Source organism: Pelecanus crispus, chromosome 7 (genome assembly GCF_030463565.1).
Source record: "Pelecanus crispus isolate bPelCri1 chromosome 7, bPelCri1.pri, whole genome shotgun sequence".
Classification (NCBI taxonomy): domain Eukaryota; kingdom Metazoa; phylum Chordata; class Aves; order Pelecaniformes; family Pelecanidae; genus Pelecanus; species Pelecanus crispus.
The window spans coordinates 329,610-356,176 of NC_134649.1; the positions used below are offsets into that span (position 1 = coordinate 329,610).

The 26,567-nt window shown below is 68.5% G+C and overlaps 2 protein-coding genes across 2 annotated transcripts; one reads left to right on the top strand and one right to left on the bottom strand.

Annotated features, from left to right (window-relative positions):
- The first annotated feature begins 2,929 nt into the window (after window positions 1-2,929).
- CKMT1A (creatine kinase, mitochondrial 1A) lies at window positions 2,930-12,730 on the top strand. The gene is made up of 9 exons (XM_075713911.1): window positions 2,930-3,078; window positions 8,725-8,923; window positions 9,364-9,459; window positions 9,578-9,799; window positions 10,332-10,417; window positions 11,460-11,583; window positions 11,775-11,909; window positions 12,267-12,392; window positions 12,614-12,730. Exons 1-9 carry the CDS (start codon window positions 2,930-2,932, stop codon window positions 12,728-12,730), a joined length of 1,254 nt encoding a protein of 417 aa, XP_075570026.1.
- Window positions 12,731-13,231: 501 nt separating this feature from the next.
- Window positions 13,232-25,882, bottom strand: STRC (stereocilin). The gene is made up of 23 exons (XM_075714111.1): window positions 25,485-25,882; window positions 21,347-22,601; window positions 20,905-20,967; window positions 20,653-20,772; window positions 20,022-20,194; window positions 19,573-19,759; window positions 19,178-19,293; window positions 18,884-19,016; window positions 18,427-18,609; window positions 17,782-18,023; window positions 17,263-17,383; window positions 17,093-17,184; window positions 16,612-16,747; window positions 16,335-16,534; window positions 16,182-16,272; window positions 15,675-15,843; window positions 15,227-15,480; window positions 14,758-14,913; window positions 14,553-14,695; window positions 14,314-14,462; window positions 14,116-14,213; window positions 13,792-13,939; window positions 13,232-13,305 (listed from the first exon to the last, which is right to left on the bottom strand). The coding sequence occupies exons 1-23, from the start codon at window positions 25,880-25,882 to the stop codon at window positions 13,232-13,234; spliced, it is 4,701 nt and encodes a 1,566-aa protein (XP_075570226.1).
- Between the last annotated feature and the right edge of the window lie 685 nt (window positions 25,883-26,567).

Sequence of the window (26,567 nt, forward strand, 5' to 3'; positions counted from 1 at the left end):
TGGGTGTTGGGTTTTTGTTTCATTTTGTTTTTTAAACAAAGCCTGTTCTAGGTGCAGATGCACGATTTGAAAGCGCAATCCCTACAGCGGCGGGCTGAAGGACAAGGCCTGCAGCAACCAGACAAGGCTGATCACATCGCTGGTGCGCCAGCCGCAGGCGGTGGAAGAGGCAGCTCTAGGCGTGGACGCCAGGCCTGCGCACCACAGGGAGCCTGGGGGAAGCGTTAGGCGGGAGGTCCAAGGAGCGCAGGGTACCACTGCATGCAGACAGGCTGCAAGGATGATTTAGCTTACAGACCCACAGCCTGATTTGAGCCAGGTCAGGTTATCTGCAGGACTGTAACCTTTAAGAATACACGTAGCTGCATTTTAAAACACTAATGCAGGCAATGTCTTGTTAAAATACCTGAAACTGCTGTGGGCACTAAAAACAAAGAGCCAACCCAAACAAACAAAAAAAACCCAACCCTGAAAGTTTAGGCCTTGATCAGTGAAGTACCTTTGCCCAAAGAGCTACTCCCCTCATCACATGGGCTATTTGTATTAAGGTTAATTACATACTTGCATACAACAGGTGAAAGCTGTACTCTTATCGTAGACACTGAATTGCTCGAAGAAAAAGAACACCTATTCTGGAGTTAATAATTAAAAGCTATTTGGACTTGGTGTATCAAGGAAAGCTCTCCATGTTCTACCAACACAGAAGTTCAATGTGTTCACAACCAGGAAGCTGAAATCAAGCTTCTAAACGTACAGTTCTGCCCGTCTGAGCAGCACTTTCGGTAACTCCAAATCTATCAATATCTTCAAACCCAGCCAGCGCATAGCAATGGTGGGAACGTTTCACATTTCCTGACCAGGAGCTCCTTCTGCTAGACAATGCCGTTTGCAAATTTAGCAAAAACCTCTTGGCTTATCACTTCTACATCTGAGCCAGTGTAATGTTGCTCACATAGCAACTGTAGCGGTAAGATCAATTCTTGCCTTAGGAGATTGTTTTTAATGAGGTTTTTTTAATGAGATTTATGAGATTGTTAAGCGTGAACCTTCACAGCAACGGAATTTCTCTGAGCCCGTTAATGAAGGGTTATTAGCGGAGGAACCGCTGCCGCTCTGCCCTGCCCTCGCACGCCGGGGGCGATGCAGACACAAACCCCAGCCCGGCGCGGCGCCTTCCGCACGGCTTCCAGGCGGGAGGCCGGGGGCAGCGGCCCCGGGGGCGCGGGGGGAGCCTCCTCCGGGGGCAGCTACCGGGGCACGGCCCGGCAGAGCGGCGCGGCCGCAAGCAGCCCAGCAGCCGGCGAGCCGCCCCAGCGCCGGGGGGATGCACCGGCGCCGACACCGGCACGGACAGGCCACGCCGCGGCGGGCCGCCCGCTCCCCGAGAGACCCCGCCGCGGCCGGGAGGGGCTGCCGGACCCAGCCGTGGCAGGGTCGAGCCACCCGCCGCCCCACCGGCCCGCCCGCCGGGGCCCGCTGCGCCCTGCGCCGAGCGGCAGCTGCCGCGCCGCGCTCCGTGCCGAGGGGCAGGCCGCGCCGGGGGAGCCCGGGCGCCCCGGGCCCGAGAGACCCGGGCGGGCGGCGGGGAGCGGGCGGCGGGGAGCAGGCGGCCGGGGCAGCCCCGCGGGGGGCTGCAGGCCCGCGCCGGGGAGCCGGGCCGCGCCTCGCCAGGGGGCCGCCGCTGCCACCGACCCGGCGCTCCCCGACAGTCGCCGACGAGCCGGGCCCAGCAGCGGCGGGGCCGGCCGCCCCCCCCTTCGCTTCCCTTCCTGGCCCGGCGCCGCCCGCCCCCCGCCCCGGCCAGGCCCCAGGCTCGGGCCCGGCGCACCGGGGACGCCCCGGCACCCCGCCGGCGGCAGCAGGGGGCGCCACGCCGGGCGCCGCCATTTCCCTCCGCTCACCTGCGGCCTCCGAGAGCACCCTGCGCTGCCGGCGCTGCCGCCGGCCAATCACGACCTGCTGACGGCCGCGGCCAACCAATCGGCGGGGAGGGGGGCGGGCCGGGCGGGCTCCCGGCGGGCGCGGCGTGGCGGCCCCTGGCGGCGGCGACGGGGATCGCTGCGCGGACGGGCGTGCCGCGCGCACGTGGGGCGCGGGCCCAGCACCGGGCACCGGCAGCGCCGCCGGGTCCCGCGTTACCACGGCAACCGCGCCGCGCGGGCCGCCCCCGCCCCGCGGGAGCCCGGGCAGGAGGCGCGGCGGTGCCGGGCGGCCGCTCCCGGCGCCCCGGAGGAGCCGAGCAGCGCGGCCCCGGCCAGCGCACGTCCCGCGCGGTCTGCGGCGGCGGCACGCGGCGCGCTCCCTGCCCCGCCGGTGCAGCCCCGCCGGTGCCGCGGGCACGGGGCGCGCGGGGCCGACCGCCCTGTCCCGGCGTGCGGGGGCCGCGGAGGCAGCGCCCGGCGGCGGGCAACGGCAGGGAGCGCGGCGGGAGGGCCGGTGACCGCCGCCCGCGCCAGGCCGGGCCGCCGAGAACGGGCCGCCGGCCCCGCGACCCATCCCGGGCCGCATCGCACGCGCGGCTCCGGGCCGTCGGGGAGCCGCGTCCGCCGCTCCCAGGGTCCGCGCCCCGCCGCTCCCGCTTCCAGGTGCGCGGGCTTCGCCCCGGCCGCACCCTCGCCGCCGCGGGTTGCGCCGTGCTGTGCCGTGCCCGCCCGCACCGGGGCCCGGTGGGGGGCCCGGCCCGGGCGCTGCCGCCCCTCCGGCGCTGTCCGGCGCGCGGTGCTGAAGGCGGCGGCGGCCCCGCGCGGGGCGGGGCGGGGCGGGGCGGGCGAGCAGGTGGCGGTTGCCGTCCCGGCCCCCCCCGTGCCCGCCGGCTCCCCGCCCCCCGCGCACCCTGCCGCCGCCGTTCCCATTCCCATTCCCGTTCCCATTCCCATCACGTCCGCCTTCCGGCCCCGCCGCGCCCGCTCCGCCGCGCCGCCGCTCCGCGATGGCCAGCACCTTCGCCCGCGCCCTCTCCGCCCGCCGCTCCGCCGGCCTCCTGGCCATGGTGGGCGCCGGCTCCCTCGCCGCCGGCTTCCTGCTCTCCCGGGACGCGGTCAGCGCCGGCGACCGGCAGCGGCGGCGATACCCGCCCAGGTACCGGGCGCGGGCGGCGGGGGCGCACGTGCGGGGGGCGGCGGGGCCGCGGCCGGGGGCCCCGGGGCGGCTCCGGGGGGCGGCGGGGGCGGACGCGCTCGTCCGCGGGCGGGGGTGACCGGGACGCCCAGGCACCGGGCCCGAACCGGGCCCCGGGCGGGCGGCGGGGGCTCGGCCGCGTTGGACGGAGCCACCCCGCCTCGGCCCCGCCGGCCACCGCCGCCGCCGGCCCCGCCGGCCCCGCGCCCAAGGGCACCGGCGCCGCCGCGGCGGGGTCTCCGCGCCCTGCCCGGCCTCCCCGGGGCCGCGCGGCCCCAACCGCCCCGCCGGGGCTCGGGGCGCGGGGCTCGGCTCCCCGGGGCGGGGCTGGGCCCCCCCGCGCCGGCCGGGCCGCCACGGTGCCCAGGCGGAGCCGGGGCCGTGCGGGCTGCGGGGGCCGGGCCGGGAGCCCCGGTGTGCCGGCGGCCCGGGGCAGGCGCCGAGCGCTGGGACAAGCGGCTGCGCCGCTGCCTGGGGCGGGCGGCAGCGGGAGGGGGACAAGCGCTTGCCAGCCGGGCTGGGCCGGGGGCACGTCGCAGGGCTGGCGGGGCTGGGGGCTGGCGGGGAGGTGGGTCAGCCTGGCGCGGCGGCATCGCCAGGACAGCCGGCACGGGTGAGGACGTACCCCGCGCTCGGCCCAGTTGTCGCAGGAGCCGGGGAAGACTTGCCAATGTCCTGGTGGGAACAGGACGGAGCAAAGGCCTCATTTTCTCCTCCTGGCAAAACATCCAGGAGCTCAGTCTGCAAGAGCCGGTGTCCAAGCAGAGACGGGGGCTCCCCGGCAGCCCCCGGGGCTGGCGGCAGCTCCTGGCCCGACCCCATCTGGCTGTGCCAGTCTTCCCGCACTCCTGCCTTCGGGACAGGGACTTCTCCATTTAGAAGAGAAGGTTTCCTGGCAGGTCCTCGCTCTTCCATCTCAGGGGCAGCTTTTAAAGGGAGAACTGGAGGGGCCTGCAGGTGCTGAGCAGGCAGCCCGCAGCCTGTGGGTAAATTTTGGATGAAGATGAGCCTTGAGATGTGCAGTCGGGACTCCTGGGAGGCGGGCACGGCGCCAGGCCAGGCCAGGCGGGCATGTGCACGGTCGCAGCCTGGTTTAGGGGTGCTTTTGGGGTAATGCTGGCTCTGCTGGCCCTATTTACACAACCGGTGCCTGATCCCTTAAGCCAGATAAGTGTCGCAGCTGCGGAGCAGTGCTAAGGCTCAAGCTCCAGCATAGAAGGTCCCCTGTCATGCCCCCTTCGAACTGCTCTTTGCCAAGGGCTGCCCCGGGGAGCCCGGCCGGGCCCCAGGAGGGCCAGGCGCTTCGCTGCCGTGGGCAGAGGCATTACTGCTGCTCTGCTCACCACTGCTTCCCGTAGTAATAAGGAAGCAGGAGCCTGGCGGCCGGGAGAGGTGGAGGCGGGTCCTGCCCGGTGCCCGCGCTGCCTGGCCCCGAGGAGCGTGGAGGGCCAGGGCAGGGCACAAGATGGGGCTGGAGGCAGGAGCTGCCTGTGCCTCACAAGGGCCGGGCAGGGTAAGGACAGGGCCGGGAGGGGAGAGGGACGTGGCAACCACCGGCGAGTCCTTACGCCTTGCACTGGCACCGGCTGCTCAGCGTGGCACAGCTCAGACACAGGTCAGGAAAGCAAGGAGCGGGTTTTCCTCCCCATCCTGATGCCGGCAGAGATGGTGCACAGTGAAGGAGCAGAGTGGGAAAGGAGGCAGCACGTTACTGCTCCAAACACATGCAGCTGTGATCCCTGCAGCAAACACCGTGCAGTTAGAGAGCGGCGCTGCGCTGCATTGCAGGCTGAGAGCCCTGCTCATGCAGAAAGCTGTGTGCTGAGAGCCAGCGCTGGGGGCTCAGACGTGCTGGGTCGGGCCACAGAAACGAGGGGATGGAAATGGAGCAAGTTCAAAGAATGATGAAGGCTGGATGTTATTGTTTATTAAACTCCCAAGAGGGTTGTATTTTCAAGCTTTCTGAACAACTGCAGGGCCACAGACATCAGGTCTTCACCGAGTGAGGGTGGTGAGGGAAAAGCACCGGGCCCTGTGAGACCTGCTGCCTGGTGTGAGAAAGGCAGGCACTGTGCCTGTGTCCTGCTCCTGCGGGCAAGGGCACTGGGGCCTGGGGAGAGCTGGCCTGTCCCTGCTAAACCTGGACACACGAGTGTCCCCTTGCACACACAACACACCGGCTGTGTCCTTCTTGGCTAGGGGCAGGGGCCAAGCTGGCCGTGCTGCAAAGGCGTTGCTGTGGCAGGATCGGTGGCTGGGGTAAAACAGCAGGTCAGAGGGTTGATGGTGAAAACAAGGACAGGGCTGGGGGGGACAGCCAGGCACCATCTGTGGGAAGGAGGGGGCTGAAGTGAGTCTGGAGGAGGGGATGGAATCAAGGGAGGGGATGTGGCTGACAAGCTCTAAAATGAGCTTCCTGGGAGGGTCTGTTTGGCTGGGAACAGTTTTGTGATGGTGCTGACACTTGCAAAGAGCCTGGACAGAGCCCCATGGGTGAGCTGCAGCATCCCGCTCTGCCGGGGCAAGTCAACCCACCTGGCGATTTTGCTCCTCTAGTCTTTAAGTTAAGTAAGGAGAGACATTGGCAACACCCTTGAGGGATGTGAGCAGCGCTCCACAGCCACTTGTCGGAGGTGCCACAGTGCAAATGGCCACACTGAGGGGGGCATGGGCACCCCCGCCTGAGGAGATGTGGGCACAGATGTGCCCGCTGCCAGGCAGGGTCCCACACAAGGCACGACGCTGTGTTTGGATGGTCACGCTGGGACTCCCCGCCAAAGCGTCTCCACACAAAGCCCGAGCCCCCTCCTCCCTGCGTAAACAAGCCACATGCTCCACTGCCTGCAGCAACCTGCCAGCACCCGGCCCCTCCCGCCTGCCGCCACCACGCAGGGTCCGCACCGCTCACCCCACGCACCCCCACGCCTCCCCAGAGGCCGCATGCGGCAGGGGCTGCCATCAGCATGGGCTCCTGCAGAGCCAGGGACACCGGGAAAGGCACTGGAGGCAGCTGGATTAGCGGTGAAGAGCTGCGGGTAGATGCAGGGGGCTGCCGCTCCCAGAGAGGCTGCCCACTCAGTAGACGGACTAATAATACCTGCTGAGTGCTTAGCAGGTCTCCTCCAGGGTGAAGCACCGCCCTGGAGCAGTTGCTGCAGGCAGCTGCACCCCGAGGTCGCGGGCAGGACGGCAGCGCCGAGCTGCCTCGGGGGACAGCACGGGTGGTAGCAAAGCGCCCGCGCTGAGCCGCGCTCCTGGCAGACGTCCGCCTTCCGGCAAAGGCACTTCCAGCCTCTGTGTCTGGGGAGCCGGGGGGGGGCACTGGGAACAAAAGATGGTGCTGAAAGCATCATAATTTAAAAAACAGCTTTGAGGACCAAAACTAAGGGGCCGAGGTGGCACCAGTAAGGTCAAGTGCAGTGTTGCCTTCATGCTTGTGGCCAAGGACACCTGGACACCTAGGAGAGTGCAGCGGTAGCACGGTGCCCGCTCCACAAACCCTCCCACGCCAGCCCCAGGACGTGGCCCAGGCTGCAGGAATGGGCAGTCTCCCCTGCAGCTCTGCGGGGCACCACTTGTGAGCTCAACACCTTCATCCCTGCATTGCCCTGCCAATCCTGGCACCATCCAGCTTAGTCTGGGTGCTCCAGAAAGGCTGGAGAGATTCCCCGGATTTGCTGGCTGTTATTCATGGCTGTTCTGGGGCAGGGGGTACATTCAGGCCAGGAGCTAAATCAGCACTGCAGCAGGCACGGACCCTGCAGGCAGGGGCCGGAGTCTCAGGGTTTTGGACTCTCTGAACACTTCAGTGAAGGTACGGACTGCCCATAGCAGGCAGCATGCTTAAACCTGCAGCAGTCTTCTGCTTGCTGGAAGTAAGCTTGCTTCCCTTAGCAACCTTTGATGGCTCCCTGGACGTAGTCCACTGACACCAGGGTGGAAAGCCCAGCCGGCACGCTGTGGTCCTGGCAGGCCAGGCGGCACTAGCCGTGCAGGGGGTGGGGGAGGAACTTGTCCAAGTGTCCCATTCTAATCAGCAAATGCTTTTACCAGAGTGTCTCTCCCTGGGGAGACATGGTTCAGTAGACAGCTGACGGCAGGGGCAGGAGCAGCGGGGGAGGCTGGGGCAGGCTGCATCCTATATACGACAACTCAGCCTCTGACCTGGAGCACCTCAGCACGGCACAGATATGTGTGTGGGCTGGGGGAGCAGCCCTCAGCCTGCACAGCCTGGGACGAGATCCTGCCTGGAGCAAATGCCTCCTTGCACTGGTCCAGGCTGGAGCCGAGCGCTTCCCTACACAGAGCAAACAATGTAAGCCCTACCTCCCTTTCTTTCTGAAAAGCGCAGAAAGCCACAAGCAGTAGCCAAGCCGTAGGCGAAGGGCCAACGCACATTCCTTGGCCTGCAGACGCAGGGGAGGAGGCGGCAGCAGCGACAGCACTCTGCATTGCAGCACGGGAGCCGGGCGCTGGCAGCCAGACCCGGCGCCCTGTGCGGGTGTGAGGCCCGGGAGCAGGACCTGAGCACCGGGAGGGTGCCAGGCCTCACTGCTGGTGATGGTGGCCGGCTGTTGCTGCCACCGAACCGGATCCGCACTAGTCCCAGCTCTTCTTCTCCCACATGGATCCCCCCCCTCAAGGCAGTGCCCCTCCTGGGACAGGAGACAGGCGTCCCCAGGGCTCTGGGACCCCCTCCAGCCACCAGCCAGATCTCCTGGGCTGACAAGTGCCAGTCCTGTCCCACGGGGGCAAGCGCAGGCACCACCTCCCAGCAGGAGGGACCTGGCCAAGGAGAGAGCTGTTGAGGTCCTGCCCTGCCAGTGCCCCTGTGAGCGCAGAACAAGCACAAAGCCTGGCTAAAGTGGGAATGAGGTCAGGGGACGGCCTCCCGCTAAGCTGATTAGAGAAAAGCATCCCCCTAATACAATAAACTGCGCCGCAGCAGCACGGTTCCCACCTGCTGCAGATTGGGGTCAACCAATCTCCTGCCCAGCGGCATCTGGGGGGTGGAGGGACCGGGGGTCATGGCATTCGGCTGGGGCCAGGGGCCAGGCACGCCAGGGCCCCCAGGGGCTGAATGCCCTGCCTCCGCTGCACGGGCAGAAGGGGCAGTGGGAGCAGCCACCCTCCGTTTGGGCTGGTGTTGGGGCAGCCCCAGGGAGGAGAAGGGGAGCGAGAGCCCCCCCTCCACGGCCCGGCCACCCTGGCAGCTCAGCGCACGGGTTCCCAGCAGCTGCCTGTGCCCCAGCACGGGGCTGCAGCTGACGTGGCCGCCGCCGCTTGCCTGGCAAGCTCTCCCAACCCCAGGGCCCTGGTACGCGGCTGATAAGGAGCCACACCCTAACAACCACTTCAGATTTGCTCGTGGACTCTTGTCCTTGTGGCAATGTCAGCCCTCGGCTCGGGCTGCTCTTTGCCCTCGCTGTGCGATGCCGGTGGCTGCCTTCCCGCTCCCAGCTGGCCTTTGCTAGTGTGGACAAGCAGAGCAGCTTGACCTCCCTGGAGCTCCCCTGCCCACACCTGCCCTGAGGGTCTCTGTGGGGCAAGGGCACGAGTGCTGGGGTCCCTTGGCCCCAAAGGACTCATTGGTCTCTCCTCCTGCAGTGCCGAATACCCTGACCTGCGGAAGCACAACAACTGCATGGCCAGCAACCTGACGCCAGCCATCTATGCCAGGCTCTGTGACAAAGCAACCCCAAATGGCTGGACCTTGGACCAGTGCATCCAGACGGGTGTCGACAACCCTGGCCACCCCTTCATCAAGACTGTGGGCATGGTAGCTGGCGATGAAGAAACCTATGAGGTGAGTGGTGGCCAGAGCCCTGCCATGCTCCAGGCTCTCCAGGGTACCTGCAGTAGCCAGGGCAGTCCCAGTACCTGTGGTATATCCAGCAGCCTGGGATGTTACTGCCCACCTCCTCTTGCCCAGCCCAGGCAGCTGGAGAGGCCCCTTGGCCAGCCCCAGCGTGTCCCTGTGGGACACAGGGCTCCTTCAGATCAGCCATTCCTAGAGTCCTGCAACCTCCTCCTCATCATCCTCGCCCCTGAGCCCCACTTGCCCAGGCAGTGTCAGCCCCGTGGATTGCCATTGCATTGCAGGATGAGCTGTGGCCCCCAGCCACCCTCGGCAGCCCCACTGCTGCCACGTCCCCCATGCTGGCAGCGGGACTGTGCCGAGCTTGTGGCAGGGGCTTTGTGGGGTGCTGGGTCTGCAGTGCTGCACATCATCCCGTTTGCTTCTAGGTGTTTGCTGACCTGTTTGACCCCGTGATTCAGGAGCGGCACAACGGATACAACCCCCGCACCATGAAACACGTCACAGACCTGGATGCCACCAAGGTGCATGAGCTGGGCAGTGATGCTGTGCATGGGGGCCCTTCCCCAGGCCTTGGGGGACAGAGCCCCTGCCAGCACTGGCACTGCCCCGTAAGCACCCCACGGCTCGTGTCTGTTCCAGATAAAGTTTGGCCACTTCGATGAGCGCTACGTGCTCTCGTCCCGGGTCCGGACTGGGCGTAGCATCCGTGGGCTGAGCCTGCCACCAGCCTGCACCCGTGCCGAGCGGCGAGAGGTGGAGAAAGTGGCCGTAGAGGCACTGAACGGCCTCACTGGAGACCTGGCAGGCCGGTACTACCGCCTCAGCGAGATGACCGAGAAGGAGCAACAGCAGCTCATTGATGTGAGTTAGTGCAGCTCCCGGCCATCCACCCCGGGTGCCCATGGAGCAGGACCCCTTCGCCGGCATTGCCTCTCCGGGGGGCCATATCCTCCTTTCCCAGCACCACTGCCCTGTGGGACCAGGACCCCCTTCCCCAGTGAGGCTGTCCCGCAGTGTAGAGGGTGCTCACAGGGCTGCTGAGCCCTCCCGAGCCAGGGGAGGATGGAGCTTGCTGAACCCAGCCCCAGCAGCTCATGGCCCCTGCCAGCTCTCACCCCATGTCCCTGCCCGTGCCCAGGGGAAGGCGGGCTCGTGGCACATGGCCGGTGCTCCGCTAGCCCCTGCTGCGGGGTGGGCTGTGCATCAGCAGCCTTCTGCTTCCATGGCCAGGAAAGCAGGGACTCCTGCCCACAGGTGGGGACAGCAGGCAAGCTTGCCCTGCCTGGGACAGCCACAGTGCATCGCCTGCACGGCAGGTTGGGACCCGTGAGGCAGTGTGCCCTGGCACCAGCCGTGCAGCCCTGGCAAGCCCTCACACTCTGCCTCCCTCCAGGACCACTTCCTCTTCGACAAGCCAGTGTCCCCGCTCCTGACGGCAGCAGGAATGGCCCGGGACTGGCCCGACGCCCGAGGGATCTGGTGAGGATCTGCCCCAGTATTGGGCAGTCAGCAGGGCAGAAAGGCGGGGGACACTGCTGCTCTGTCCTGCTGCCCCAGCCCCGCCACCCACATTCTTCATGCTCGCCGAACCGCAGGCCCCCGCACATGCGGCACCGGCTCCCCTGGGCAGCGCTCACCCCGGGCTCTGTGGCCACGCAGAGCTGGGCTCTCCCTGCTCACACCTGACCTGGGAGCCCCTTGAGCGCTGCGATCAGCAGCCAGCCACTCCATACACAAGCCACAGCGTCCTCCTAAGAAGTGGGACTTCGGAGCCAGCCCCTGCTGTTGGTCCTGCCTGCTCTCACCATCCTGCAGCACCTTGCACTCCAGGCTGCCCAAAACCTCTAATTGCCACCTTCTCCCCAGGCAGTCCCCGGTGCTCCTCCTGGTTCTGTGCACACTCTACCTGCCCCCAAACTTATCCTGCCGCAATTGTATCTTACTGCTCCCTCCCAGCATCTCTGCACAGCCATGCCACATCCCATACAGCATCCCACGCTCCTGGGGAGTGACAGCCGGCACACGCACTCGCCCACACCGCCCTTGCTGGCACAGCGCCTTTATAGCAGCCTCATGGAAAACACCTCCACAGCACACATGGTCCCCAGCTCCAGCCACCCCCTAACGCAGCGTCCCAATGTGCACCCCACGCCTCACAGCCCCCTCCCGCTGCCTGCGCGGTGCAGGAGCTGTGGCCCTGTCCCCAGTCCAGGCAGGGTTGCCACCATGCTGACACCACGCTGCTCCTCCCCAGCAGCACTTGCCTGCGCCCACGGCACCGGAGCCAGGACCCATCACCCACGCTCCTGTCTCCAGGAGCACCTCCTGGCTGTCTGCCTTGCTGCCAGGCTGTGCTCTGGCAACGTGCTCCCAGCCACAGGCAGAGCACTGGGACCGTGGGGCAGCACTGGCACCATGGTTGCAGGGGCAGAAGGAGCACGGCTGGGGCTGGCACGGGTGGCTGGGTGGGCACGGGGGCTCTGCCAGCCACCACCGCAGCCTAACTCTGCCCTGTCCCTAGGCACAACAATGAGAAGACCTTCCTGATCTGGATCAACGAGGAGGACCACACACGCGTCATCTCCATGGAGAAGGGTGGCAACATGAAGCGCGTCTTTGAGCGGTTCTGTCGGGGCCTGAAGGAGGTGAGCACCCGCCAGCCCCCACTGCGCCAGCCCCATGGACAGGCAGATAGGCGGACAGGCGGACAGGGACAAGCAGGGCTGCTGTGGGGCTGGCCCCATGCACGCAGCCAGGGCTGGGCACGGTGCTGTCGTGCAGAGGCCTGGGCACCCCATGGCCAGGGACTGAATGGCTGCTTGTGCCTCCAACCCAGGTGGAGCGGCTAATCCAGGAGCGAGGCTGGGAGTTCATGTGGAATGAGCGGCTGGGTTACATCCTGACCTGTCCCTCCAACCTGGGCACTGGGCTGCGAGCAGGCGTCCACATCAAGCTGCCGCTGCTCAGCAAGGTATTACCATGGCTGGTCTTGTGGGGAGCCAAGCCAGGGCTGTGGGGAGCCCCGGCTGCCAGGGTGCAGGGAGCCCAGCCACACGGGAAGTGCAGGACTGCACGGGACCCGGACCCGGACCTCACTCAGGTTCCCCCAGGCAGTGGAGCGTACGGTCCAGCCCATGCCTGCATCCATGGCTGGAGGGGATGGGGACCCAGGTGTCAACCTGGGTCTGCTCAGGGCAGGGCTCCCTGCAGGGATTACCAGCCCACTGATGGGGTCCTGTGAGCAGTGGGAGGGCTGCCCCAGGGCTTCAAAGCCCCAACTCCCTTGCTGATGGTCCCGCTGAGCACTGACACCTTCTCTGGGCACCAGGATAGCCGCTTCCCTAAGATCCTGGAGAACCTCCGGCTACAGAAGCGTGGGACAGGTGGTGTGGACACCGCAGCTACTGGCAGCGTCTTCGACATCTCCAACCTGGACCGGCTGGGGAAGTCAGAGGTGGGTGCCGGGCAGAGCTGCTTTTGTTTAGGGAGGTTCTGGAGTGTGTGTGTGTGACAGGCCCATGGTGCCCAAACAGCTCCAGGGCTGTGTGCTGGGGCCAGCGCGTGGGGACTGGGGGTGGCAGCGCCTGCCCTTCATGCAGTGGGGCCGGGTGGGTGCCTTGCTAGCATGGCTCCCAGGACAGCCCCTGACTCAGGACGTGTGTGCTCCTGGTGCAGGTGGAGCTGGTGCAGCTGGTGATAGACGGTGTGAACTACCTGATTGACTGTGAGCGGCGGCTGGAGAAGGGGCAGGACATCCGCATCCCCTCCCCGGTGCCGCAGTTCCGGCACTGAGCTGGACCAAGGCAGCACCAGCCTCATGGGACACAGCTCCTCCCGTAGCTTACATGATCTCTGTGCGTCCTGTTACCCGCAACGCGCCAGGCCAGACCCCATAAACATGCACTGCTGTAGCCATGGCTCGGTCTCCTCCTTACCCCAGCACCCGCCACCCCACTGGTGTCCCCAGCACCCCGTGCCCCTGCAGAGGTGCACCCACCCAGGTCTGGGTTTCCTGCACCTGCCCTGAGCAGCCCTCCCCGGGATTTCCCTGAGCCACTGCTGCCCTGGGGAGCAGGCCTGGGGGGGCCACTGGGGCTGCCCTGGTCTGGGGGGCCGCAAGGGACCGCATGTGGGTAGGGAACCAGGGCTGGGGGGCAGCTTGCTGCAGTGCCAGGAGCTGCAGGGACAGTCAGGGCTGGGCAGGGAAAGCTGCTCTGGGACGACGTGTTGCTGCAGGCAGGCAGGGAGCAGAGCTCATTGCTTGTGCCCATCACAAGTTTATTCCTGGGATGCTCACAGAAAGCAGCGGGGTAGGCAGAGGAGGAGAGCCAAGGTGAAGTCAGACTGGGGCCTGGCTCCGCTCCTGCCTGCAGGAGAGAAAGCATCATCAGAGCTGAGCGTGCCAGCCCTGGCACGCTGTGGAGGGGCTCACATCCCTGCTGCTCCCAGGAGCCCTCACGGTGTTTACACGCATGTACACGTGCGCACATGCACGTGCATGCACAGCTCTGGGCAGGGACAGCGCAGTCTGCTGCTGCCCCCAGAGTGGCTGTTTGGGACCTGGGTTTAGGGCAGGGGCAGCAGCAGGGAGGTCTCATTTGGGCAGAGGTGGGACGGAACATGGCCTGACAGCGAGCGTGAGCTGGGCAGGCAGCGGGACCAGCCTTGTCATGGGGCAGTGCTGCGGGCACCAGGGGCCAAACCCGCACAACCTGAGCCCTCCCGGCATCCACGGGTGCCCGTGCTGAGCCCAGAGGTGCAGAGCAGGGACAAGGGGCAAGCGGGCAGGGGAGCCACCCGTGGCGGGCAGGCTGGGCGCTGCATGGGGACAGAAGCCACCCTGCCGCTCTCACCTTGGCCGTCCTGGGCAGACTCTCCCTCGCGCTGGGCGCTGGCCAGGGCCTGGCGCTGGGCGCTGCTGAGCCACCGGCGCTGCCCCAGGGTGACAGCTGCAGCCTGGGCGCTGGAGAGGGTGCGCAGCTGAGCTGGGCCAAACACCACCTGTGGGGACAGGGCAGCCAGCCACGGCGAGGCCCTGCGCCTGCTCCCCAGCACAGCCAGGACACGTCCCACCTCCGTCCCTCAGCGTCCAGCGCGGGGGGCTCCCACCACGCTGGCCCAGCCTGGGATCCCCCCTCCCCAGCCGAGCATGCTGGCAGGGGATGCTGGGAACTCACTGCGAACTTGGGTGCCGGCACAGCAGCGATGGCCTGGGGCGTGAGTGCCCAGATCTGTTCGGGGACCAGTGCAGAGAGGATGATGTCGGGGAGCCCAGCTGGGGAACAGAGTGCAGGGTCAGGACACCATCCCCAGGCACAGGGGCCAGCAGGGCAGACAGCCACAACCATGGGACATAGCGCTGTCCCAGCCCTCACCTGCCAGCGTCCCGACCTCCGTGAAGATTTCGGGTCCCCAGGCAGAGGCCAGGCCAAAGGCAGCACTGGAGGTCAGGTGGGCAGCCAGCACCTCCGCCTGCTGCTCTGTGCAGCGCAGGCTCAGTGAGCCCAGGAACGGGGCAGCTTTGCTGCAGGGAGCAGGCAGCATCAGGTGGCCGCATGCTGGGGCGCAGCACCCCTGCACGCTCAGCCCGCAGTCCCCGCGGGCGCACACCCACCTGAGCTCCCGACTGTCCAGGCTCCGCAGCTCAGCCACCGGCAGCCCGCAGAGCAGGTGCCCCAGTGCCACCAGCTCGGGCAGCCCCAGGTCCCGGGCGCTCCCCCTGCGCTGCCGCAGGAAGGCGGACACCACAGCCCGCATCTGGGGGAAAGCCCGTCACGGGGGCCAGCCGCCCCCCGCCCCCCCGGCCCCCAGGACCTCACCTGCTCGGGCGACCAGCCGTCCAGCTCCCCCAGGGCGGAGAGGGTCTCCCAGTCGGGCAGCAGCAGCTCCCGCAGCTCCAGCTCACCCAGCTGGGTGGCCAGCCGGCCCAGGCGCAGGGTCTGGGCTGGCTCCAGCGCCCGGGTGCTGCCCCACAGCTGCAGCACCAGCAGCACCGCGAGCTGCCGGCAGCCCCTGGCCCAGCGCCGCCGGGCAGCGCCAGCACGGACCCCCACGGGCAGCCCCCCAAGGCCAGCACAGCTGCCCACAGACAGACCCCAAGGCCAGCACAGCCCTCCAAGGACAACCCCCCCCCAAGGCCAGCACAGCCCTCCCACGGGCAGCCCCCCAAGGCCAGCACCCCCTGGCAGCCCCCCAAGGCCACCCCCCTCCCCCAGGGCCAGCCCAGCCCAGCCAGCCCTGCAGAGCCCCGTCACACCCACCAGCATGGCCCCACGTATCTGCCCTCACCCGCCGGGCCTGGCCCAGGGCAGCCCGGAGCTGGTCTGGGCGCAGCGCCGGGTCCTGGCTGAGCAGCCCCAGGCAGCCCTCCAGCTGCTGGGGGGCCATGGCGGCCAGCTGGGCCGCGCTCCACGCCGCAGGGAAGGTGGCACGCATGTCAGCACAGCTGGGCACGGGGGCTGCAGAGCCAGCCTGAGTGGGCTGGCCCCAGCCCCAGGTCCCCCGCAGTGCCAGCTGCGGGGTGCACAAGGGGGGGACACCACCTGGGGAGGAGATGGCATGGGGACACCGAGCACCGGGGACACAGGGCCAGCCCAGGGAGGGGACGGCATGGGGGACACTGGGCAGCAGGGGCACAAAGCGTATGGGCAGGGCATGGGAGGGCACCAGAGACAGGCGGTGCACGAGCCGGGACAGGGGCCATGCAGGGCTCGGGGGGGGGAGTGCATGGTCTCACCTTGGTCGCCCGGCCTGGCAGCTGCCACCAGCGGGGCCACCAGCACTTCTTGCGGGCTGGGGCCCTCACCCAGCGTGCCAGAGGGGTGGCAGAGGCGTCCCAGCTCACTCTGCTCCCAGTTCTGCTGGCTCTGCAGCAGCTGCTCCACTGTGTCTCTGCTCAGCAAGTCCTGGGGCAGCACCAGGCAGACATGGAGAGAGGGGCCAGGACAGACCCCACCGGCAGAAAGGCCCAGGGGAGCAGCAAGGACGGCACAGTCACAGGGGCAGGAGTGTTGATGGGATGGCACAGCCACAAGGACAAGGCACCGGCAGGGACAGCACAACCATGAGGATGGGACGCCACTGGGGATGGCATGGCCACGAGGATGGGGCACCAGTGGGGATGGCACAGCCATGGGGATGGGGCATGGGGAGCGTCAACACAGCTGCAGGACCAGGCGGAGAGGCTGGGGCATGGCCAGCCGCAGGGCAGCACGGTGGCAGTGGGACAGGACACGGTGCTCACCCGGGGGATGGCGCGCAGGCTCTCAAGGGGCAGCAGGAAGACCAGGCGCCCCAGCTGCTGCAGGGTGGGCAGGTGCCAGCCTTGGGGGGGCCTGCGGGAGCAGGGGTCAAGGTGGTGCTGGCAGGGCCCTGTGCCCCCCTGGCCACCACCTACCCCAGCGCCTGCTCCGACAGCAGCAGCCGCCCCAGCTCGGCGGCTGCCTCTGCAGCCAGGCAGGTGTCCTGCAGGTCCCCCAGCCGTGGCAGCAGGCTCTCGGGCTGGATGCGGGCCACACTCTCCCGGCCCAGGAACCCCACCAGTGGGCCCAGACGGTCCAGGTCCTCCCCAGCCAGCTCCCTCCCTACCGGGAGCTGCTGCAGCGGGGAGAGCAGAGGAGTGAGGGTGGGTGCCTGCATCTCCCCACACCCCTTGCAGGGCTCCCTCCCCTTACCAGGGAGCGCAGGGCCCTGCGGGCCAGAGCTGCCTGGCGGGTGGCTGGCAGGGCCAGCAGGCTGCGGGGCTGGCGGGTCGTGTGGTCCAGCACCAGCCGCATCACGGCATCAGGCAGCATCTCCACCATCTTCGCCCTGCGGGAGCCAGAACACAGCTGGGCACTGCAGGGCAAGGGGCTGCTCTGCCCAGGGATGAATGGGGCACCGAGCCCCATCCTGCAGACCCCCTCTCACAGCAGGGGTGCCCAGGCACCCTGGGCTGTCCCCAGGGACAGCTCCTGCCACCCGTCCCTGCTCCACACTTGTGGGCAGCAGGGCAGGGGCTCACCAGCCCCTTGGAGACACAAGGAGGGTGATGGGCCCAAGGAGGGGGCTGTAGGCCAGCAGGCAATGCTTTTCCCCCCAGGGAAAGGGGGCAGTGGGAGCAGAAGGGGTGGCCCACATCCCTGCCTCCCAGGGCAGGCTGCTCCCAACACCTACGGTAACTCCATGAGGAACCGAGGTCCCAGCCATGCCAGCTCCTCCTCGGAGAGCGCAGGACGCCTGAGCACCTCCTCCTGCACGCAGCGCCTCTGGGGACGCCATGCTGTGAGCGCAGGGCAGGGACAGGCTGCCCGCTAGCCACGGTGGTCGTGGAGCCTTCTCCTTACCAGGCTGGCAGGCAGGGAGCGGGGCTGTGTGTGGAGGGTCCGGAGAGCCCCCAGGAAATCCTCCCAGCCCAGCTCCTGCAGCGCGGCGCAGCTCATGCCCACCACCAGCGAGCCCAGGGCACTGCAGGACAACGGCGTTAGACCCTGTTGGGGCTTCACCGCCCCCCACCCCACAGAGACCCGCTCAACCCTGCCCAGGGCACCCACCCACCTCCTGGACAGGGCAACCAACCCTCTCCCAGCTCCCTTCCCTCTGTGGGACCCCACAGTCTGCTCCCAAACGCCCCTGTCCCTGTGCCCCAGCTGGCACCCATCAGCCAGCCCAGGTGGGCTGCTCTCACCCAGCAGTGCAGTGGCTGCAGTTAGTGCCGGCTCCCACCTCCCTCCAGAGAAGCTGGGCCTGTTGGGGGGGCAGCAGTGGGAGGCACGGGGGTGCAGCACCTTCCCCCGCAGCCCTGTGCCTGGCCTCTGACCTGTTGTGGGGACCAGGGCAGGTTCGGGTCCCGTGGAGCCCCCCACAGAGCATGTGTGCCAGGACGCAGGAGCTGGAGGGGCAGCAGGGGCAGCAGGCAGTGGGGCCAGCTGTCCAGGGGCTGCAGAGCCTGCAGCAGGGATGCCATCTGTGCCGCCGAGAGCAGGGGTAGGGCTGGCCCTAGGCATGCACAGCCTTGGACCCGGAGAGGGGCCAGGACAGCTGCCAGCACCGTGGGTCCCAGGCCTGGCAGCAGGGGACACAGCCTGGCTGCTTCCCCTACCGTCACCTGCAGAGAAACGCGCTGGCCTCGCTCGGGCAGCCGTGCTGCAGCAGGGCTGCATCTTGCACGGGGACCCTGCGACAGCACGGGGACTGGGGTGGCTGGCAGCCCATGCAGGCGTGGGGGGGTGAGATCTGGGGCTGCACTCAGGCACCAGGGCACAGCACCCACAGCCCGTCCTTTTCCTGCAGAGGCACCTCAGACACTCACGTTGTCCCTCTGGACAGCCCGTGCAAGCAGGAAGGATGCCTGGGGGGCAGGACCAGTGGTGGTCAGCAGGGCTAGCACAGCCCTGGCAGGGGCGGGGGGTGAGGCTCGGAGGCTGCCTGGCTGCACTGCGCTGCAGTCCCTGACAGTGCCCCAGGCCCAGGGGCCCCCTGCCCAGGGCATGTGCAGCCGCTGGACTCACCTGGGCACGCGTCAGCTGCGTCGGCCGCAGCTCGGGCAGGAGGGCGTTCAGCTGGGCAGATGACAGGCGCTCCAGGAAGCCCACTCCCATCTCAGGGAGGACACCCCTCCACGCTGGCAGCTCCCCGGGGCTCACCATGGACAGGCTGGTGGAGCGCAGCAAGTCTGCCAGGGCGAGCATGACCTGCCAGCACAGAGCAGGAGAGGCCATGAGCCCAGGGCCGGTGCGCAGCTTGCCCCACTCCCTGTCACAGGAGCCGGCAGGGGAAAGAACGGAGCTGATGTGCTGCCTGACCAGGGGCTGCTGCCCTGGCGCCCCTACTCGTGCCGGCACATTGCGGCTGGGCTCCCCAAGCGAGCAAGGGGATGGGAGCCGAGCTCCGCAGGGCGCCCATCCACGAGGCGCCCCTGGGGGTGGCCTGGCACAGCCCACGCATCCCTCCTGGGGTCTGGCTCACCCGCCCGTGCTGCTGTAGGGTCCCCGCGGCTGCACACGCCAGCAGGCTCTGCTCCACTGCCCCCTGAGGGTCCTGCAGCCATGCCAGGTCCTGCAGCTCCTCGGGGCTCAGGAAGCAGGCAAGGGCCCCCAGCCTGCACAGAAAAAGCCTGTTAGCAGGCACGGGCAGCCCTGCCAGCACCCATCCTGGCCCGCTCCGCAGCAAGGCTATGGCCCTCGCAGCAGGACCAAGGCCCTGCACCAGCCCGGCTTTGGGCATGGCTGTACTGGCACTGGCAGCCCCGGTCACGCTCACCTGCGCCCCGGCTCGGGGCCAGCCGCACGGCTCCTGTTCGCCAGGCTGCCTGCTATGTGGCGGCCCTGCACCAGCCCCAGCCGCAGCAGCTGCCAGCTGTCCCCCAGCCCCCAGATCTGGGCAGGCAAAAGGGGAGACTTGGCTCAGGCCTCCTGACCGGAGCTGGGGCTCCCAGCTGTGGGATCAGTGTGCGGGGCCAAGGAAGGGCCTGTAGGGTTCCCAGCCAGGGGGTTGCAGGATCAGGGGTGCAGGGTTGGGCAGAGCAGGATTCCCAGCTCGGGGGTGCAGGGGTCCCAGCTCACTGGGTGCAGGGTTGGGATCCCCACCTGCCACGGGGTGAGGGCGCACTGGCTGGGCAGAGCAGCCTGCATGGGGGTCCAGGGTTCGCATCCCACCTGCTGGGGCGTGAGCTGCAGGAAGCAGCGCAGCGGCAAGTGGGGCAGCAGTGGCAGGACGGCACGGAGGAAGCCAAGGGGCCACGTGGACACAGCCCCGAGGAAGGGGGCCTGCAGCAGGCGCCTGGCAAAGGCGGCCTTCTGCCCCCGCGTCAGGCGGGCACTGTGAGTCCGCAGGGCAGCGAGGCTGTGGGGACAGAGTGCCGGGGCACAGCTGCAGAGAGACCTCCCAGGCCTGCACCAAGCCTGCACCCACCCCAAATGGCACCCCAGAGACCATCACCAAGCACGTGCCCTGCAGAGCCCAGGACCCAGGGGCACTTAGACTCCTGCATGGCCATCGCATGGCGGGCTTGGGCTGGGGCTCTGCAGGCGACGGCAATGCAGGGCACAGGCCGGAGCTGGCCGCACCACGCATGCAGGCAGCCCAGGCACCCAGCGCTGCTTACACGCTCTCGTTGGCCAGGAGGGCCGGCGGGAGCCTCGCAATGTCGGACACGGCCATGAAGGGGATGAACTGCGACAGACTGACAAACAGCTCTGGGGTGAGATGGGGCAACCTTCGAAGCAGCAGCACGGCCAGCGACTGCATCGCCTCCTCCCTGGACATAGGTGATGGCACCTGCAAAGCTGTGTGAGCCCCAGCTCTGGCAGGACACAGCCCTGAGCAGCCAGCACAGCCCAGTGCCACCCAGCTGAGCTGCAGGAGAGCATCCCTGGCATGGGCTCTGCACCCCTGCGCCCAGGCTCTGCACCCCTGCGCCCAGGCTCTGCACACACACACACACACACGCGCACACACACACACACCTGTGCACGGGCTCTGCACCCCTGCACCCAGGCTCTGCACATGAACCCCCCCCGTGCATGGGCTCTGCAACCCCTCACACGTGGCAGCTCTGAAGTCCGGTGAGCACAGACTCTGCACCTGCTCTGTGCAGGGTCTGCACCCCTGTGTGTGGGCCATACCCCCCACATGCTGTGCACCCCCCACATGCAGGCTCTTCTCCCCCATCACACAGGCTCTGCAGCCACCGCACATGGGCTCTGCACACCCTGCCCCATCCCAGCCCCTCTAACCACCTCCCCACGCAGCCGGTGCCAGGAGCGGTGCAGCAGGGCCAGGAAGCGCTGCACAGACTCGGGCCCTGCTGCAAGCAGCAGCCCCTGGAAGCTCTCCTCTGGCATCTGCAGATACTCCTGTGGGGAGGCCACAGCTCAGCACAGCCGGCGGCATGGACCCAGGCCGCAGGAGCACAGGGAGCAGGCAGACCCTGCACTCTGCAAGATCCCGGGTGGGCCAGGAGCCAACCTGTCCGGGGCGGGCAGTACCTGCACCAGGATCTCCAAGGCGGGAGCACCCTCGCTGTCCTGGAGCAGGTCCCAGAGCACAGCCTGCAGGAGGGAGCAGAACTGCACTCCCAGCCCTGGCCCAGACCTTCCCCCAGAGCTCCTTGCCCAGTGCCCACTGCAGGTCTGGGGCAGCCTTGCTGCCGCGAAGCTGACACAGGGGCAACGGGGGTGGCTTTGCGCCGAGCTGCAGCCCTGACACCCCACTCCAGGACCGGCCATTCCCAACTGCTGGTGGCTGAGCAGACCACATGCGCCAGTCCTGCTCCCTCCAGGGCTGGCACTGGACAGGGACCCCGGGACGGGGGCCTGCACCCTGGTCGGACCCCACAGCCAGTGGGAGGGCTCCCCGGCTCTGGCACCCTGACCGCTGCCCTGCACCCAGGGGGGCCCTCACTCGCCACCCCAGCACTGCCCAACTCACACCAAAGCAGCTCAGCAGCTCCCTCTTGGCTGAGGCCCTGTGCTCCTGCCCCAGGTACTGGCCCACGGCTCGCAGGATGCCTGTGGACGCGTTTGCCCCGAGCAAGCCCCAGAAGGAGGTGTTGTCCAGGAAGCTGGAGAGGAGAATGGCCTCACTCAGCCGCTCCCCGGCCATCTGCCCAGCCTCCTCTTGTCCAGAGAGGGCCAGGCTGCGGTCAAGCAGGCGCAGGAGGTAGTTCACGTGGCGGGCCCAGCCTGGAGCCTCCTCCTGGCATCGCGGGAGCTGCGAGGCCAGCCCCAGCAGGTAGGCAGCCGGGTCCGGGCAGAGCTCCAGAGCGTCCAGCCTGAGGGGCAGGGGCAGGAGCGCCAGGAGCTGCTGCAGCAGGCAGCGTCCCCCAGGCAGGGCGCTCTGACAGCGCACCCCGACCGCAGGCTGGGGGTGCCCCAGCAGCTGCAGGAGGGAGGTGTTGGTGCACACCAGCTCCTGGAAGCAGCTGGGACTTCCAGTCCTGCACAGCTCCAAGAGGCTGGCGTTCCCGCGTGCCCACAGGCTCCAGCCCCTGAAGGAGCAGGGGTCTGTGCTCCCAGGCTCTGAGGCACTGGGAGTCTGTGCCTGGGGCTGGGGACCGCCACACAGCTGGGAAAGCCAGACCCGGAGGTTGGTGAGCAGTAACTCACGGCTCCCACTGCCACAGAGCCGCGCACCCCAGAGCGTGCGGCTTCTCAGGAAGCAGCTCCAGGCGTTATCCCAGCGTGCACCCAGTGGGCAGGCGCTGCGGCTGGGGGGCCAGCCCCCTGCCAGGCCCCAGGCCAGGTCGGCACAGAGCTGCTCCAGCAGGACCTGCTGGGGCCCGGGGTTCTCCCTCAAGGAGGTGTTGCTGCAGACGGTGCTGTTGAACTGGGCAGGGTAGCGCTCGCGGCAGGCCCGGGCCCATGCTGAGCCCCCCTCGCCCGCAGAGAGGTACCAGGCTGCGTTGGAGCAGGCAGCCCCCAGGTCCTGGCCGGAGCCCCGGGAGCTGTTGAAGAGGTTGCAGTAGAGGTAGACAGTGAAGTTGGAGACGCCTGGCAGCCCGGGGACGCTGTCATTGCACGCAGCCTCCAGAACGGGGGGCAGGAGCAAGGGCTGTCCCTGGGGCACGGCAGCTGCTGCCCGGTGGACAGGCTGGAGGCAGCCAGGGAGGGGTGGCGGCGTGGGGAGCACCCCAGCCGCGAAGCCCAGGCCCCGGGCATCCCAGCTGAGGTTGCGGTGGAAGCCCCTGGAGGGCAGAGACCAGATCAGTGACCGCGCCGGCCGGGGCAGCCCCAGCACCGCTCTCCAACTTAGCCGCCCGCTGCGGCCCTGCCTGCCCCGCAGGAACCCCTCGGCGGCCCAGGTGCCCCCGCTGCCCGGCCCGCCCCACCCCACGGCCAGGGCGCCCAGCACGGCTCCATGGCCCGGCCCATCCCGGCCAGCCGGGACGCGGGTCCGGAGCCACCCGGCGCAGCAGCCCCGCACCCTCGGGCCGAGCTCCCCCAGCCCCGGCCCGCTGCCCACCCCCCCCGAGCCTCGGGCGGCCCCAGCGACCCGCGGGGCGGGGGCCGGGCTCCCCGGGAGCGGCGGGGCCGTGCGGCGGCCCGGACTCACCAGAGCAGCAGCTGCGGCAGCGTCCCTGCGGGCGAGCGCGGCCGTCAGGCGGCGGCGGGGCCCCGGGCAGCGGGGAGCGGGAGCGGGGTCCGGCGGCGGGGAGCGGGGTCCGGCGGCGGGGCTCACCAGAGCAGCGCCCGTCGCTGCCGGTGCGCGGGGCCCCCAGCGCCCGCGCCGCCGCCCGCAGCAGGGCGTCCCGCAGCCCCGGCGCGCTGCTCCGGAGGGGCCCGCACAGCGCAGGGCCCGCGCCCCGCTCCCCCGCCCCGGCCCGGCCCGCCGGCAGCTCCCGGGGCGCGGGGGGCGGCCCCCCGACGGCGCGGCCCCGCAGCCCACGGGGGAGGCCGAGGAGCGCGGCCCGGCGCCGGCCGCCCCGCCACGGGAGCTGCAGCCGCACCGGCCCCCGCGGCTCGCCCGCCTGCCCCGGGCCGGACGGGAGGCCGGAGAGCTCGCCCGCGCCCCCCCGGGCGCCCCGCGGGGTCGAGGCAGCCCTGCTCGCCGGCGGGGCCCCCGCGGCCTCCCGCGGGCTCTGCCTGGGGGCTGGCGTCCCCCCGCGCCGCCGGGCTGCGGCTTGCGGGACGGCCGGGACGGTGCCGCTCGGTCGCAGCCCGGCCCGGGCCTGGAGGACGGGCAGGAGGCGTCGGGGCGCGGCGCCGCTCCCGCCCGAGGCAGCTCCTGCGGGGCAGGGCCCGGCTGGCCGGCACGCCGCACCGCACGGTCCTCGCCGGCCGCCCCCGGGCTGCCCCGCTGCCCCCGCAGCCCTGCGCGGGGTCCGCGTCCCTCGGGGGCCCTGCGAGCATCGCCCCGCGCCGGCAGCCGACGCGCGCACACCTGCGGACCCTGCTTTTTGGGACACCCCCCCCCCCCCGGTTCTCCGCGCAGCTCCGCACCATGTCACCACCCGAGACCACCACCCGCGTTTCCAGAGCTGGTGGGACACAAACATCGCCGGGGACCACCGCAGCGCCCAGGTGTGCAGGGCAGCCCCCACCCCGGGAGCGGGCTCTCTGCCTCGGGAGCTATGCCCCTCTCCGCACAGGGGGGTCTGCCCTCTGGGGGGGTCACGCTCACTCACCGGAGCTGGGGTCCCGCAGCAACAGCAGGAGCAGCATCCCAAAGCTGGGAAGGGAAGGAGCCATTCCTGCGTCCTGCGGCCGGCAGGAATGAAAGAGAGGGAGAGATGAACGAGGGCCCGCAGGGCCTGCACCGGCAGGTGGGGCCTGCACCGGCAGGTGCCCGCGTCCCCTGGCTCCAGGCCCAGCCACTCTCGCATCCTCTGTGGCTCCCAGCCCTGCTCCGACACAGGCAGCCCCAAAGACCCCCTGTCCCACGGACCGCCGAGGTGGGGCTGTGCCGCAGCCCCCCGCTGCCTGCCCCTGCACAGCCCCTGCCCCTGCCCCAGCCCCTGCCCAGCCCCTGCCCCAGCCCCTGCCCTTGCCCTTGCCCTTGCCCCTGCCCAGCCCCCCAGCCCCTGCCCCAGCCCCTGCCCAGCCCCAGCCCCAGCCCCAGCCCTTGCCCGCTCACGCCGCTCCTGCCGCCGGGGCTGGAAGCTCCTGGCGCGGCGGGGCTGACTCCCGCAGGCCTCGGCTCGGGGCTGTAACCCGAGGCCGCCGCCGGTGCCGAGCTCTTGCATTATTGATGCCGGGAGCCCGGCGGGGGCGGCCGGGCCGCGGGGCACTGCCCGGCCCGAGGGCAGCCCGGCTGGCTGGGCCGGTGCGGGATCAGCCCCCGCGGTGGGTCTGCCCGGCACAAGGGCGGCGGCCCCCGGGCTGACCGGAGCGGGACGGCACCCCCGCACCCCCCCACCCCGCACCGGCGGCGGGCCCGGAGCGGGCGGCAGCGCCCCCTGCTGGCCCCGGGGCGCGCCGGCGCGGAGTAACGGGAGGGGGCGGCGGGCGGGCTGCGGGTGGCGGTGCCCCTTTGGCTGGAGGCGGCGGGCGGCTCCCGGCGGGGCGTGCCGCTCTTCCCAGGCCACGGGATGGGATAGGTGGGGGAGTGCCCATCCCTGGAGGGGTTCAACAAACGGGCAGAGGTGGCACTTTGGGACATGGTTTAGTGGGCATGGGGGTGTTGGGGTGATGGTTGGGCTGATGATCTTGGAGATCCTTCCCAACCTTAGTGATTCCTGGTTGTACTTCATTAAAAATAATCCAGCCACCAAGCCAGGAAACATGAAATTGCTACTCTCCCCTTAACTGGTTTAGTGGCGGACTTGGTAATGTTAGGTTAATGGTTGGACTGGATGATCTTAAAGGTCTTTTCCAACCTCAACGATTCTATGATTCTATGATTCCATGATTCTATGGTCCCGGTGCCGGTCCTGAGCCAGCCCTGCAGCTGGCCCTGCGGCGAGCAGCTGGGCTGTCAGGGCAGGGCAGGGCGAGTCCTGCTGGGTGGGCAGCCGCCCGTGGGGCCGCCCCGCGCTCACCGGCCCAGGCCTGCGGTGCTCCAGCGGGCTGTGCTGCAGCTGCTCCAGCAGCTCCAGGTAGCGGAAGAGTGAGTCCCGGGGCCAGGCCACCGGTGCCGCCTCCTTGGCTCTCGGTCAGGTTCTGCAGGTCCCGGTGGAGGTGCCGCTGCCGGGGCGCTGCGGGGCACCACCTGCATGTCGCCCTGCAAACGGGCAGCTGCTTCGCCCTGCTGCAGTGTCTCGCCGGCGTGCAGCGCAGGCCCGGCCCGATGCCCCGCCACCGAGGCCTGCCCAGCCGTGCCCCGCTCAAGGCGTGGGGCTCTGTGGCTCATGAGACTCACCAGCCTCGCCAGGAGGGCATCACTGACGAGCTTTGCTGGCGGCTTGAGGTCGGAGCTCTTCTCGCAGGGAGCAGCGGCTTCTCTGCCCAGCTCCACCTCTGGGCTCTGTAACCCTCTGCGGGAGGGAAACCCACCGGTCAGCTCTGGCTCTGGCTGGCCTGGAGCCATGTTCCCCCAGCACCTGGCTGCTGTACTTGGGTCTGAGCTAGCCCAAATCCAGCCTAGCAGATCTGCTTTGTTTCTGAAGTGGGGAAGGGGCAGAGCATCGTCAGACATGTCTGGCGCAGGGCTGGGCTTTTTCAGTGCAATATCGATGACAAAAATGCTGGAAATGGCCCAGATGGCTGCCTCCATGACAGTGGTGAACACCTAGTGAACATTGGTCCTGTTCATCAGCTCGGGAGGGGAACAGGGGGCAGCTGCTGAAACTCAGCAGTCAGCAAGAGAGACCAGGTTACAGGGTGAGGGCAGGAGCGTGCTGCTCAAAGGAGAAACAAATGGTGAGATGGAAACACAGGTACTAAATACTGTCCCCCAACGTCCAGCTGAGCTGCCAGACTGGCTGTGATGGGAGGCAGCGCTCAGAGGCTGAGATTTGAGGGCAAAGGCTAGCTGGGGACACAAGGTCCTGGGGAGGATGGGACACAGCAGGAGGGAAGGCTGCTGCTCTGCGCTGGCTGTGGCCAGGGAAGGTGGCTATCTGAAATCAGCCCTGGACTTGAATTTGATAGCTAGCGCTGGCTCTCATGGGCATGTCCTGCAAAACTACCACGCAGAGTGTCCCTTGGCAGCAGCCCTAAGCCTGCTGCTGTGGCGTGTCACGGGGTGCAGCCAGCCCTCCTACACAGCGAGC